The 15,851-nt window shown below is 33.4% G+C and overlaps 1 protein-coding gene across 1 annotated transcript; it reads right to left on the reverse strand.

Annotated features, from left to right (window-relative positions):
- Positions 1-985: 985 nt before the first annotated feature.
- LOC114734543 (uncharacterized) lies at positions 986-6,376 on the reverse strand. Its single transcript, XM_028922159.1, has 3 exons — positions 5,139-6,376; positions 1,878-2,139; positions 986-1,502 (listed from the first exon to the last, which is right to left on the reverse strand). Exons 1-3 carry the CDS (start codon positions 6,134-6,136, stop codon positions 1,323-1,325), a joined length of 1,440 nt encoding a protein of 479 aa, XP_028777992.1. The 5' UTR covers positions 6,137-6,376; the 3' UTR covers positions 986-1,322.
- Between the last annotated feature and the right edge of the window lie 9,475 nt (positions 6,377-15,851).

Below are 15,851 nucleotides of genomic sequence, written 5' to 3' on the forward strand. Positions count from 1 at the left end.
GAAGCTGCGATTAAATAACAAATACTAACGGGTGGTTCATACGCTCGAGAATTATGTTTTTCCCCTGAAACGTCGAATGTTTGAAAGTCCCTTGTACCAAGGAAAATATGCTTGAAAGTGCTTTTTTCAACTTATCATATTTATCCTTGACGAATTCATATCAAGACAAGTCGTACGTTACATGGGCATCAAGGTTGTGACAATTTTTTTTCCTTTTGCTTTTCTTTTTTACTTACCCAGTATGATTTTACTCGTGGAGAACCAAGTGCAAGTCATCCATACCAACTATCATTGTGCTTTTACTAGTAGTGGGTTTAGGACCTTTGTGAGGCTGACATGCTAAAGTTTGATGTTTCTGTAATTACTTCTCAATTACGAAATCCATGTGCAAGAGGATCATTTGATTGAAAATAATCTATGGCTGCTGAACCCAACAAGCTGTCAAATTCAATTGAAATAAAGTATCTTGGACATTGAATAGATGGGTATTCTGACGTAAATGTACATCTCTGCAGTTTCTAAGTGATCTTATCTACAATTATCTCACCTAAACATTCATTTTTTAAAAATGTTCATTGCAACAAAATAAGCCACAAATCTCCAATTCATGAATGAATAACTTTTTTTTAATACCATCTCATATTTTGATCTTTATTTGTTTATTTATTTATTTTGTTCACCTGCATTTCGAACGACACCAACCACTGTCAAATTTTATTTTATTTTCCTTCACATGCATTTCAATGAAACAGGAAGAAACGTTTCGAGTTAGGTTTCCCTTTTGGGTTCTGTCATTTTCATATGTACCTAAAATAATCCTACTTTATATTGTATTTGGTTGGAGATGATAAGATCATGGGACCACTAGACTTGGAGACAACCCCAATCCCAATGTTTCGAATGCTAAACTTCACTGAGCAACGGAAAACTCGAGAGTAAAGCTAAGCATGAATTCTCAATCATAGAACTGGCGGACGCAAACAACTTGGGAAAATGGAACTTTATTGAGACGTTTTCTCCTATTATTACAGGCACACCATCATTACAACAGAAGCTAAGTAAATATTTCACCAGTTCACCAGCACTTGCATCTACATTAGTATATACAAAAATGAAGTAAACATAGTAAAGGAAAGAGGGGGGAGAAAAAAGCAAAGAAAATAGATTTAATCAAATGGTCGCGATCAGCCTCCCTCTATACATGCAAGTGACCGGATTTCAAGGAAAGCAAAATGCCAATGAGATTATGACAGTGCAGTAAAACTTGAGTAGCCACCATCCTCTCCCATAATCTCAAAGCTTCTTGGCTGATACTGACAGTCTCACCTGACGGGAATTTGAAGGCTCTCATTGTCAACGTTATGATGCATTTGGTTTTGCACAGCCTTAACAGCAGCTACTCTAGCGGCATTGGCTGCTCGATTAGCTGCTGCCACAGCTCTATTCACTCTTTCATCTACTTTGGCCACATCATAGGCTTTTTCTGCCGCTCGTCGTGCCTCCTGTTTGTTCAACAGAACCACAAAATCAGTTGTGAAAGTCAATAATAACTCATATTAACGAGTAACAGTTCATTCCATGTATCAATGTACCATATAAAATCTATAGCAAGCTACACCACCATGCACAAGTTAATAATGATGCAACTCGTTCTACAGAAGTAAAATCACCCAGACTAATGACTCAATCTATAGCATTACCGAGCATATTCACAGAATCACAGCAGCCAGCAACCAAATCACCTAGACTGATAAATCTGGGCCATGTAGATGCGACAAATTATTTTAAATCATCTTTCTTTTTAAATTTAATTGTAACTGATTGAGGAACAGCTAACAATGATTAAAAAGAAAATAAATCATTAACAAAATTATGACCTGAACAGCATTGAGCACTTTGGAATGATTTACACCAACGGGAGACACAGGATAGGTGGGGTTCTGTGTACTTGGAACGTCAAGAACTCCATTTTGCCAGTACCCAGATTGGGTTTCTCCAGTTCGAAATGTATACATTCCAAGCCCTTGCCTCCTACCCTCATGCCAGGCTCCTTCGTACCGATGCCCATTTGCAAAACGATATACCCCAAATCCATGCATCTTGTCAGCAAAGTATTCACCAGCATATGTATCCCCATTTCTAAAAAAAAAAAAATAAATAAATTCCAACCAAATATTAGATAGATGTATGATTCAATTAAAAAAACAAAGCACTTGTGTATTGCTTAAAAGAGAAGCAATCCATATATCTATGAGAAACGAGAATGATATATTCTAGTGCAACTTGATGGAGCACTAATACCTAACCAGGTGAATGTACAGGATCCAACTCACTCATATTGACCAGAAGGAGTGAGTAGCACTATCTTTTCACAAGAAAAAAGAAATTGACTTGCATATGTTCAGTCACGTATCTAAAAAGTAAAATAATTACTCATTCTGTTTTCCGCATACTAGGGCTTTCAATAGAGGTAGACTACAAGGAGAGGGGAAAAACAAAAAACATTACTTAACCCAGTAAATACGTTTAATCACATAACATATTGCAAAAGACAGAAAATCCATCTAATGCACATAGGGCTATATCGGTGGAGTACAAGGCTGAAGAGTTGTCTGTCAGAGATATACCAGATCATAATCACAAATATAACAAGTCCATAGGATAGCCATGGGTCATTGCAATTAGAGCTCAGTACATTAATAGAAATCCTTTCAACCAGTTGGATTAAGTGATGATATATTGACTAATACAGAAATCACATTCAGGTTTTGGATTATACGCAATGACCTCTGAAACTGAACTAGAACAACGCATGACTAGTTGTGCCAGAGCTAATCTTTTTCAAATTTCCTGAAATCTTCGTGCATCCAAAATTAAACCTTAATCAAGTGCAGTGCCAACTTTAGCTATCACTAGAACACAGAATGTTATCAGTAAGTATGGATGGTAAGGATGGGAATGGTAGAAATGTAAACCCAGTGACGAGATCATTTGATGTGCCACTCAGAAGCATAATTATAAGGACACAGAGTAGCCTTGCATTTCCTCAATCTCTGCTTTCAGTAAGTATGGATGGTAAGGATGGGAATGGTAGAAATGTAAACCCAGTGACGAGATCACTTGATGTGCTATTCAGAAGCATAATTATAAGGACACAGAATAGCCTTTCCTTTCCTCAATCTCTGCTTTCCTCTATTTCCACTAAAAGTAGACTAACAGAACAGGCATAGCATTAACCCCATTAGCAGTTGACCTGCTTTATTTTTCATCCATCATTCTTTTCATCTCCCTTTCTCTCTAGATCTCAAACTTCATCTATATCCCCTCCCCACTGGAAAACCCCTGCCACACCCCCTTTCTTTTTGCCATATGATTGCCACTGAGTCAAAAGAAGATTCCCTTTTTCTTTCTTTCTACATCTTGTTTCAGTGTGCCAATATATAATTCCCCCTCGCTGACCACTATCCATGCTTAGGTGAAATTGCTTGTAAAATAGAACTTCATTTTTACTGCCTGCTTTATCAAACATTTTGCCGAAGCATTACGAATTTCATATTCAAGTTCATTCATCCCTAAATGATGTCCTTTAGACTGAATAGCTTGCAGGGTTTCATTGTTTGCATGGGTATAAGTATTACCAGGCATTTGATTAAAGAGTCAGTTGAATTGCTCTTCCCTAATGGCAATATGTATTTATTTTCACAATAAATATTTACTGGGTGTCTCTGACAGTCTCTGCCTTTCTTCCTCATACATCAATATTTGAAATAATCTATGATAGAAGTATCATAGATTATTCCCATTCCTTTATTCAGTTCTCCAACAGACAACCACTTTGTTTTTGTCAAATAAAGTACTAGCGTTCACCATTTTCTTCCCTTTTAAAACATCCTTCGCTATATCTTTTCATCTTTGTTATCTTCCAGGGGAGAATGGTTTCTGAGTCTACAAAAGGGGGAGAAATGAAATCTACCGTGTGACTGGTGATGGTTCAATCTAACCAGTTTCCCAAAGGCCATCCATTGCACTTGAGGAGGGTAAAGAGAAAGAAAACAAGAGACTGGTGGACAGAAAGCAAGAACCAAAGGCAGGGCAAAGGGGAAAAAAATGTGGACTGATGATTGAGAGAACCAGATAGATTTTTTTTTTTTTTGGGAGGGGGGGGGGGGGGGGGGAGGAGACTATTAAAAGTCAAGTGAAGAAACCATTACTGTCAAAGTTAGATTATATACCACATAAGCACTGCTAGTCAACTCTGAAAACATTCGAGTTAACAATTTAGGTTAAATGTGCAGCAATTTGAGCGTTGAGGGACCAATTTGGGAAAAAAAGTTGATAAGAAACCAAATTGCAACGGATAATTAACTGAAAGGACTAAATCAATTGAGCCTATAACACTTTATTCAACTGTCTCTTCACTTGTCTAGTGTCTTCTCACATAACAATGTCCCATTGATTTATCTATTTATCCCAGTCACGTAAAGTGAGAATCAAAATAGTGGAATAACAACTATCTTCTGTGCATTCGACTTAATCCTGAATTAATACTACGACGCTGTTCCTTTCATTTGATTCTAGTTCTACTTAACCCAATAAGTCGTGAAGCAGATAGTTTTCTTCCATTTAATTAAGGTTCTACCTATCACAGGTTCTGAAACAATGTTCTAAAGGTGCCTTCTGTGATCAGACATGCTTGTTACTCGTAGATTCAACATGTGGGATAATCATGCGCTTCCCATGAGCAAGGATTTCTCAACCAACCATACCCATATGCCCACATGTTTTATCTAAATAAGCAGGAATCACGCCATTTATTGGAACTTGTAAGACAATAAGACATGATGCAATAAACATGTGTTTCTGTAAATTAGTTCAGTAGTTTCAGACTTGACATAGTAGGCCACAAGCTCTTCATTTCTTCATCCGTTGTCTTCTTTCAAAAGAAACAGCAGCAATCATACTACCTCTGGGCCTATTTATAAGAAACAAAGTTATAGTTAAATTGTTTCTTATAAATAGGCACAGAGGTAGTAATACAATCATGCTAAAAAAGCAGCAAGAAACTAAATATTTAACAGTCTATAAGAACTCTACGTATCATAATTAGAAGTACATATAATCCCTTGTTCGAATTTTACCTGAAATGGTAGTGGCCAAGCCCATGCTTCACGCCCCATTTGAATTCCCCAACATATCGGCTCCCATCCTCACAGGTGTGAACTCCACAGCCATGACTCTGTCCATTGGACCATTCCCCAGCATAGACATCCCCTGTATAAAACCTGTACACTCCAAAACCTTGTCTAAGGCCTTGCCTATACTGCCCACGATAGCGACTACCCCTTGCCCATGTTTCTACTCCATATCCATCATACTGACCATCAACCCAGTCCCCTTCATACCTCCCACTCATATTATAGTAATACACCCCACTTCCAGAACACTTCCCCTTATGAAACTCCCCCTCATAGACGTCGCCGTTGCTGTACACCTGAACCCAACATCCCGAACTCGCTCTTTTCTCCGACTTTTGACGCGACCCAATCGTCCAAAACACAGGCAAAGGCGACCTCGATTTGGCTGAAGATGATTTCAATTTAATTGGGAACGAACGGGAAAGAAACAGGCGAATAGATGGTAGACGAGGAAGAGCAAGATTGAGCGAGAATAAGAGCGCACAGGAGAAGGCAAACGCCGAGAGGAAATCGAGAATGAAAGAATGACTAGGGTGAGAGAGAAGGAAGTAAAAGAACGGAAGAGACAACAACAAGACAACACGTAGATGAACTCGCAGGCGGCGAACGTGCTTAAGGCGGCGGAGGAGTCGAAACGCAGCGCTTCGAGCGGCAACTGAGATAGAAACTAAAGACGACTGGGGCAACTTGAATTGAGGGTTTGTGGCTGCCGGGAATCGGTACAAGCTAGGAGATTTTGAAAGAGACGACGAGGCTTGGGTCAAAAGGGGTCTTTTGTAGGGCGCAGTAGAAGATTGAATTTGAGGATTCTCGTTGAGGAATTGAGCGAAAAGTTGGTGGGGTTGATGATGGTGTTTCTGGTGAACCAAGGAAGGATTGAAATCGAAAGAAATGCCGATGCTTTCTTTACCGATCTGAACTTCAGATTTCTTCTGATGCATTACATCACAAAAATGATCCAATTCGCTGCTGCTTCTGTGAAATCCAAATTGCAATCTTTCTCCCTCAAGTTTCAACGAACTCGAGTTTCTTTCCTGATGTATGGTAGGAATAGCGAGTGTGTGTCGGGAAATCAATGGAGTGTGCGTGAGAGAAGTTTATGGAAAGCAAAGCAATTGCGAAACAAAAGAGACCAAGTTGAAGGAAGAGAGAAGCGAGCGAGTGGGGAGATAGAGAAAGCGTCAAAGCGCAACCGGCTCTCTCTCGCGAGGGATCGATTAATATGAATTTACAATTTGAAATTATTGAAACTAAATACCTCTTGACGTTAACTACAAAGTGCCTTGACTATCAAGAAAAATTAATTATTAAATTAAATTAGTAATTAATAAATTGATAAAGAAATCAATTTGTCATTCTTTATCATTTGGATTTTTCTTATTCTGTTGCCATCATTCTCGGGCAGAGAGGCCAAGTCTCAATCTTGTGTCATTATAAAAATAATTTCATGTAATATAGTTAAAATGTTCAGATAAAAAATTACAGGATGATTTTTGTAGTTTTATTCGATATTAATTGATATTTATCGTTTGTAAAGATATATAACAATTTTCAAATTTTTTATTTTAATTCCTATTGATAAAATGTTTTGAGAATTTATCAAATTTATTCCACATCAGCTCCCTGATCTTACTTTGATGTTATTTTTTAGTTACATTCAGCACCATTATCTTTAATTCTTTATGCTATTGGATACACTATAGATAAAATAAAAATACTAGATACACCAACAAACTAAAATCAGGGTATTAGATACACCATAAATAAGATCAATATGCTTGATACTCGTGAGAAATAAAATCAAGATAATGAATGTACCTTAACACTAATATTAATTATGTTTAAACTATGGATGTATATGGTTTATTTCTTTTTGATAATAAGATATAGATAACAAGATTAAATGATTTCATAGTTATGTAAAATATTAATAAATTAACCCACATAGACTACATTAGTAATTAAAAAACCTAAAAAAATATCTCTTGAATTTCAAAATTCTAAATCAAGAATTATTATTTGTTTTTTAGGTGTAATTAATTGCTATTAAAATAATAAAGTGGAGTAAAAAGGATTGATTCGAAACTTTGAGAGTTTTTTTTTTTTTTGGATTTGCCCATTAAAAATTTGGTTGAAAAATAAATTGCAACGATAAATATGAAAATCTCAATTATGAGACTTCATTATTAGTAAGTCTTAATTGTTATAATTAATATGAAGTTTATACTTTTCAAGTAAGATTTCTTAAAAACATACTTAGATAACTTAAATTTTTTTTTCAATTGCTGAATTTATCAAAGTTCTATTCAAATCACGTGAGCTAAAGAAAAATTTTAAAATTTTATAGAATCACTCTAACACCTTTTTTATTAAAAACCCAAAGAGATGAGGTTTTTCTATCATTTCGCATTCTATAAGAGCTCTGAACAAGAGAACTTAGCACATACTATTACGAAGTCAGACAATCAATCAAGAAGGCAACAATAAGTTAGTTTTTATATTAAATCTTCCTTCCTTAATACTAGTTTTAACCTAACAAAAAATTATTGATTTAGAATTGAAAAGTGTTAACCACAAAATAGAATATGTTACTCCTCTAGTCCTTAATATAGGAGCTAATCTTTGAGTTAGTTTTGGTCCTAAATATAAAACTCATTTCTCATATTTATCAATTTTATCTAAATTATCCCTATGCATACTCCCCCAACTATAATTAAGTAGAAGAGAGAGAGGGGGTATTAAAAAAGATAATTATGGTGTTTTAGGAAAAATGTGTCACTTTTTTTATAATTAACTAATTTACCTAACTTCTTTAATCTAATCAAATTAGTTAAATAGTTCTTATATTAAGGACCAGATAAGTAATTTTTTAGGTTGTATTTTGATAAAGTTTTACAAAAAAATTTATTACAAGTATGTTATGAAAACAAAAAGTTATTAATCTAGAATTAAAATGTGTTTAATTGTAAAATAAAACATGTTACTTTTTAAGATTGTATTGTGATCAAGTTTTATTCAAATTAAATACTTATTACAAGTATGTTGTGATGACAACAAGTTGTGCATTTATTCTACCAACAAAAAAAGTTGTGCATTTAAAATTGAAACATGTTAACTGTGGGATAAAACATGTTAATTTTAAGGTTGTATTGTAATTAAATTTTGTTCAAAGATTTTTTGCAACAGTGTTTTAGAGACATAAAGCTGTTAGTTTAGAATTGAAACTCGTTAAATGCATAATTGAATTTTCAATGTTGTATTGTGATCAAGTTTTGTTCAGAAATTTATGCAAGCATGTTATAAAGATAGAAAGTTGTTAGTTTAAAATTAAAATATCCTAATTGCAAAATGAAACACGCTAGTTTAGAATTATTCTCTTGTTGTTTCTAATGAAAGGGACATTATATTCATCTTATAAAATTTTAAAATCTTTCTTTGGATCATGTGTCTTGATTAGGAGTTTGATTAATTTAATAACCCAAATAAGAATTTGGATTATTTAAGTGTCTTTTTAAAGGATGTTCCCTATTTTTAATTTATTTCTTAATAAAATTTTAGTGACCTAGTTGTCATTAAATTAAAATTTTTATGCCTAATTGTCAATCTCCCAAAATTATTTCAATTAATAAAATCAACTCATGAACTTCTAAGTACAAAAATGAAATTAAATTCTTTCCGGTGCATCAAAAACAAAAATGAAATTAAAAATCAAGTAAAATTATACGAACTGCATGTTACTAAAGAACTATAAGGACTTTTTTTTTTTTTTAAAATAAAGATATGAGTAATTATTTGCTCTCCTGTTGTTTTAATTTTTCCTCTATCAAGACAACATCTTCATGCCAGGAAAGATCACCCCGTTGTTGTTGTTACTATTTTACTTGTGCATACTTTTTTAAATATGAAAAAAAATTTTAGTAAAAATTTGATGCTGATTAGTCAATTATTATTATTATTATTATTATTATTTGTTGGGATAGACCTCAATATATTTTTTTTTGGGAGCCTCAGCCTCCATGAATTATTTATTACAGGATGTTCAATTTTGAATTCTTCCCTAGCGTTGACAAGCCGTCCGTTGCTTATGAGTGCTTGACATAACCAACAACTGCTTTCGCCTAACAGCATATCATAAGAGGAATTATAAATAAAAAGAACTCCATTAAAATTAAATAATTTCTCTAATCCTAAATATAGGGACTAGATAATTAATTTATATATATTATAAAAATTAGTTAAGTTGATTATTTTTAATAAATATGTGTTAATTTTTTTTAAATACACTTTGATCATTATTTTATTCATGAAAACTCCTTTTTATTTATATAATTAATATGAATAGTTTGCCAATTGAGCCACAAGCTGAAACATTCAAGTCTGGCCCAAAAAATAATTGAAACATTCAAGGAAATTAAACTGAATTGGAAGCATGAACAAAGACCATTCAAGAATAAAAATTAATTTGCTTCAGAACAAAGCAAGATTTCTATAAATTGGTTTTAAGATATTCAACCAGTTGTCTTGATTTTGAGATGTCACTAGGCACGGGTGTTATAAAAATTCGTGAAATTAAATTCATTTTCCCATGAAATAAGTCAATTATTGATTACAACAAATTTAAATTTTAAATAAGGGTTAATATAATTTTTGAAGCATGAAATTTGGGATAATTTTGATCTTGGTCCTTCAAATTTTAAGCACACAGTTTCAGTCCCTGGATAGTCCTTGGAAGTGTAATGGTATTACAATCTACTGAAGTGTTTTAAGTAGTGTGAAAATGATGCTGTGGACTCACCAAATGACACATAACTGGGTCTTATATGGATAACAGAAAAAAAGGCTAGGTCCTCAAAATGCAATGCAGAGAATAATTCTACAGAGGGGAATGAGTTCTGAAAAATTACAGCGTATTGGACAATTCCTTAAACAAATAGCAAGAAAAAAAAGGGGATAAATAGTTGCATTTTGAGAACATGTTTTTTTTCTCCCTCTATTATCTACACAAGATCCAGTTAAGTGCTATTTGGTGAGTCCATATTACATTTTAACGCTGTTTACAACACTTTAGCAAATTATAACACTATTATATTTCTAGGGATTAATATTTTAAGAAGGATTAAATTCCAAAGACTAAAACTATGAATTTGAAATTTGAAGAACCAAAACTAAAATGGGCCCAAATTTCAAGATAAAAAATTATATTAACCCTCTAAATATGGTTAAAACTAATTACTGATAAAATCATGAATTGTTGATAAATTAAATTTATTTTGGGCTTGTAATGTCTACTGAGCTTATTAAGAAAAATCTGAATGGACTTGCATGATTGAATCCTCTTACCCTAGGATGTGGATCAAAACTCTTACGCCAGTGAGGCTCACCGGTCAGGTGGGTTTCAATTGGGTCAATTTTTGATCCAAAAACATGGGGCGTTTTTCGGCCCAGAAATATTGAGCTCCATTGAATGATGGCCCAGGTGCAGCGCCGGAGGAGGAAGGAGGAAGCAAAGTGGGTCACAAGCGTTTGATTCATCAATGCCCTCTTTCTCTTTAAACACCCATCCCTCAATTTTCATACTCTCATAATCATACATTGTCATGTCTGTTTCTTCAATATTTCTATAATGGAGGAAACTCACATCAAAGTTATGGAGTGATTTTGGTCAAGTTTAAAAGAGTAAATAAACAAATAAAGTAGCCATTTCAAATAAAAAAACTTAAAGAGAAGGAGGCACTTGTAAGTTGAAACAAAGATGTTATGAGACCTCTCCTTATAAGTGGGAGGTTACAGATTCAATCCTGCTTGTAATTTTACTCCCTATTTAAATTAGCGGTAAATAATTGTGATTTTAGATAATAATAGATTTTATAAGCGATACTAAAACTATCAATGATGTTGGTTAATCTTGATTTTTGTTTGGATAATTTTTTTATATTAGAAGTGACTTCAAAAATTGTGATTATGTTTGGTTTTCATTTATTAAAATTACTTATGAGTGCATAATTACAGAAAAGGGTATGAATTTCATAAAGCTGTTTACATTTTCATAATCATTATATTTAATAATAAAGGTTATATAATATAATTTAAAGTAAAATACATCAACATTCCTTCTATCCAACTTAAATTATAGAGACTTCCCTCTTATTTTGAAAGCCTCTATGGACCTCCCTTAAAATCAACATGTATATTGCACAAACATTTCTTTTAATTTTGATATTCAATTTTTATCCACCCAACCGTTAGTTGACCATTAAATCATAGGGTTGACCATTATTTTAACCAAAATACCCCTCCTAAATGCAAATATTACTTAATAATTATCATTTCATAACATATGACATATCTTTATTTGAAATTAAAAAAATAATTTTAATACATATTTTAATATTTTTTGTTATACTATTAAATCGATTACCATATTATAAATTAAATTAATTTTATAAATATAAATTTTTATTTTACAATAAATTTAAATTTTTAATCTAATTTATTTATTAAAACTTATTTGTGATATAACTTTTTAAATATATTAGCTCAGTTTTTTTTGTCATTGTGTATATATATTTTCAATTAAATTATAAAGTTATGTCTTAATACAGTAAAAATAATAAATAGATCATTAATAAATATTAATATTAAAAGATAAACTAGAGATTTAATATAATGAGTGGTAAAGTAGTAAACAAGATTTATTCTAATATGTTTTTTAATTAAAAAATATCCTTAAAGAATCTTTTTAGAGTATTGTTTAGCTGCGTTAATGGTTTGGATTAAAATGTATGTTATCAAAATAGAGAGAATATCCACATAACTAAGACTAGGGGTACACATGGACAGGGTTGGGCCCCTACCCGATGTCCTACCCGAAGCATGTGCGGGCTGCACTTCTCGGCCTTGTCTTTAGAAGCCCTAACCATTTTAGGCTAGGCAGGGTGGGCTTCGTTACCCAAAAAGTGATTGCTCATATCATGGAAAAAATTCCATCCATACATGACAATTACATTTCATAATTCTACATCTTAGCATATTGAAATCATCCAGAAATAATCCAAAACAAGTCTTAACAAATACTCAATTAAATAGCATTAATAATCCATTTAAAGCAAGACAACTCTCAATATTGTAATTGAAGCCTTGAAATTTGAATGGTTTGCATCAATCTCCACAATTTTCAGAAAAGGATGGAACACTTGAAAAAATACAAATAAAAATAAGTATAAGTTTAACATATTAGAAAGTAAACAATAAAAAAGAAATGTGCTTCTAGATTTTAAAGGAGGTACCAATTCACCTTGCCAACTTAGTCATGCTTATAAAATGGCCCTTCAATCACCAATAGTCATCAAATTCTCCCCTCTAGGTGTAGTAGAATCTAGGGGGGGAAAATCAAAGAACAATTACATTACAAATTATGAAGTAATATATATATATGAGTGATTGAGGTTTATGGGGGGAAAAGATTACTAGCACGTTGAAGGACATTTTCTGTCTCATCAAAATTATCAAACTCGCAAAGCTTGTCAACAAATTTAGACATGATTGCCTAGGTTGTAGCCAAAACTGGCTACAACTTAGTATTTCTTTCATTTTAGGAGATAAAGAGCTCCTATAATGATCAACCACACATCCTCTAGTGCTAAAAGAAGACTTAGAAGCTGAAACATCCTTCCTTTAACCTCTCAAAGTACACGTTTGGAAACGTTATGGTTCAAGTGATTCACAAAACAATCCTGTAGATTGAAAATTTGCGGCCAAATTGAAGTTTTCCCCCAAAATTTCAGTCCAGGTCATGAGCTCAACTTCCTAGGTTGCGACCTGAAGTCACAAAGAGCTTTCGGGTACTGTTCACTAAGTATTTTTCAGAATACAGGTCCAACTTTAGGAGGGCATAACTCTTAGCACACACATCCATTTTAAGTGATCCACTACTTGTTTTAAAGCTTAAGATGTGTACTTTAATCACATCAAATTTCATGCCTTAACCCATTCATTTGGTAGGTCAAACTGAAGCTAGAAACTGACTACTCTAGGACCTATGTTTTATCCATTAAACAATTCTTACTTTAATTCTCCCTTCATTTGAACATACGATAACTAGCCTTATGAATTCCTATTCATTCATATACTTTGAGTTGCATGCCATTACATTATAAATCAAACATTACATCACATTTCATGCTTGACATATCTACAATTAATTACATAATTAGCGATGTCAATCATTACATTGAAACGCTTGTAAATTTTCCACTTTCTTTGCTTCCATCTTCTTGCCCTTCTTCATGCATGCTTTCTCTTTATCATTTGACCTACTATGATTGGTTAAGAGAGGGTGAGATTTGGGAGAATCTCAGTAGCAAACAATAACCACCCAAACATACATGGCAAGCTTGGCATTTATAACATGCTTGCAACTTAACATCTTTATAACATAATGACATGTTTGGAAATCATCATGCATTTATCATAAAACACATAGGCTTGTGGCATATCTCAAACACATTCACAATCACAACACATGAGTTCATAAAATTATATAACATAGAAACATGTCATACATGCAAGCAAATACCAAGCACATAAGAGTAAGGTTAAGTTTGCTATCTTGTGTCCTTAAGCTTTCTTCTTACTCCTTTTTGCTTCCAACCATTAAGGTTACTTGCTCAACCACATCCAAACCTTCTCTTGGATGCCTCAAGGTTCTAATCACAGCCACAAGGGTCACATTACTCATTAGGACCAAGAATTACACAACATGCAAGGCTTATGTCCTTAAACTTAATCCATTTTTCCTTAAATTATAATGTAGTGTTCTAGCTTTGTAAAAATTATTCCCTTAGGTCAATCCTACACAATTTTACCCAAGGAATCCGAATATGAGTTTATATTCATCAAAATCTAATTCCTCCCCCTGGTTTTAGGCCAAAACCAAAATCTGCTCCTTAATTTCCAGTTTTGATTCCAATGCTTCCAACTTCATTCTTTCATCTTATCCCTACACAATTTTCATTTTAAACACATTGGAAGCATCAAAATCATCAAAATCACATCCTAGGCACAAGAATCAGGTCTGGCCGAAACATTTCCTCAAGTTACATAATCATGAAATTCAACCAATTTCAGCATAAAACCACTTGATTCGTATTCCTTTCAAGCCTTTGAACATTATTCTAACATCAATTTCATTTTCTCCTATCCTTACCAATTTCGTGCAGTATTCCCCCCCAAGGTTTCAAGCTTCCAAAAATTATTAAAATCCATAACCAAGCTCAACAACAACAAGGGTAGTGGAAACTATATCAGAAACTGTGAACATATCTTGTTTTAGAGCTTGATCTTGCATGGGACCACTTGGCCTTTCTTTCTCCCTCTTCTCTCTCTCTAGAAACCATTTTTCTAGAGCTTCCTCAAGGTTTCCATGAGGTTAGAATGAAAATGAAGGAGGGATGGGGTATTTATAGAAAACAAGACTGAATTTGGGCTGTTGATCTTAAAAATACGTGGCTTGATCTGCACCGTCCATTTTCTCTTTTTATCTTGTGGTGACAAGTGTCCTATGATATCATACTTACCTCATCATGATGACATCATGCTTACATCATCAATCCACATGCTTTTAATCCAACCATACACGTGTTTTGCATCCGACTATACATGTGTCTTGCATCTAGCCGTACACGTAATACCTTCTTTTCCCATCTAACCGTACACTTGTCTCTTCCATATCCTTTCATCATTAAGGCATTAAAATAGGGAGGAAATTAATATAAAATTCGTGCAAAATACAATCCTTAGGTATTCCTCCACCTATCTTGCCATTCTACACCGCATATGGTACTTTTTCGGGTTCTGACTTTCCCAGGACCACTGGGATATGTTCTGGTACCTTTTTTTCACCGCAAATAAATTCACATGGCATTATATAACATGCCCAAAGAGGGAGTGATGCTCTTCCCTTGTTCTTCTATTAAAATAATTAAAATAATTAATAATATTTATTTCGGAGTGATCTTGACGGAATTCTTTCTACCGGTCCACAACTCTAAGAATCTATCTCCAGGTACCAATACTATTTATTCATCACAGGGAATTCTTCTAATTTTTCTTAAGTCAAAAGTCAATCTCTAGACATTTGACTTTGACTTTCTTTGGATAATACGTAAATAGGTTTTAAATTCCATTAAAGCCAACCTCTTCACTTTCTAAGGACGAAATTATTTTCAAAACCTATGATAATTCCTCCAGTATTTTCTTCCATTTTATTCCAATTATCTGAAGCCTCCCTATACTTTAAATAATTCATTTTTAATAATATTCCAAATTATTCAAAACCCTAGGAATTCCACTTATCCCTTCTAGGGGGCATTTTTGTCATTTTTAGGCTCATACAGGCTTCTGAACCTTATCCCAATTTTTCTGGAATTTTTCTGAAGTGTTTAGGCCTTAACATATCATTTCTCATTTTCTGGGATTTTTTGGTATAATTTCTATTTTTGCCCTTACCAGCCCAAAACTTTACAAAACTACAATTTTGCCCCTGGTTTGGCTTAACTTGAAATTCATCTCATTGAGGCTTCCAACATAACCTTTTGCCTACATTTATCTCTATTTCTCATTCTTAGGCCTCGAGACTTCATCCAAGTCTCTAACTTC

The sequence above is a fragment of the Neltuma alba genome, unplaced genomic scaffold (assembly GCF_004799145.2).
Source record: "Neltuma alba isolate B1F8T4 unplaced genomic scaffold, ASM479914v2 tig00013108_pilon, whole genome shotgun sequence".
NCBI lineage: Eukaryota > Viridiplantae > Streptophyta > Magnoliopsida > Fabales > Fabaceae > Neltuma > Neltuma alba.

What these genes read in the sequence shown, in the direction of transcription:
- LOC114734543 (XM_028922159.1), bottom strand. Translation starts at nt 6,136, where the DNA reads ATGCATCAGAAGAAATCTGAAGTTCAGATCGGTAAAGAAAGCATCGGC. An exon ending in CTTGGCCACTACCATTTCAG is followed by an intron (nt 2,140 to 5,138) that starts GTAAAATTCGAA and finishes TTTTTTTTTTAG; the next exon opens with AAATGGGGATACATATGCTG. An exon ending in AAGTGCTCAATGCTGTTCAG is followed by an intron (nt 1,503 to 1,877) that starts GTCATAATTTTG and finishes TTGAACAAACAG; the next exon opens with GAGGCACGACGAGCGGCAGA.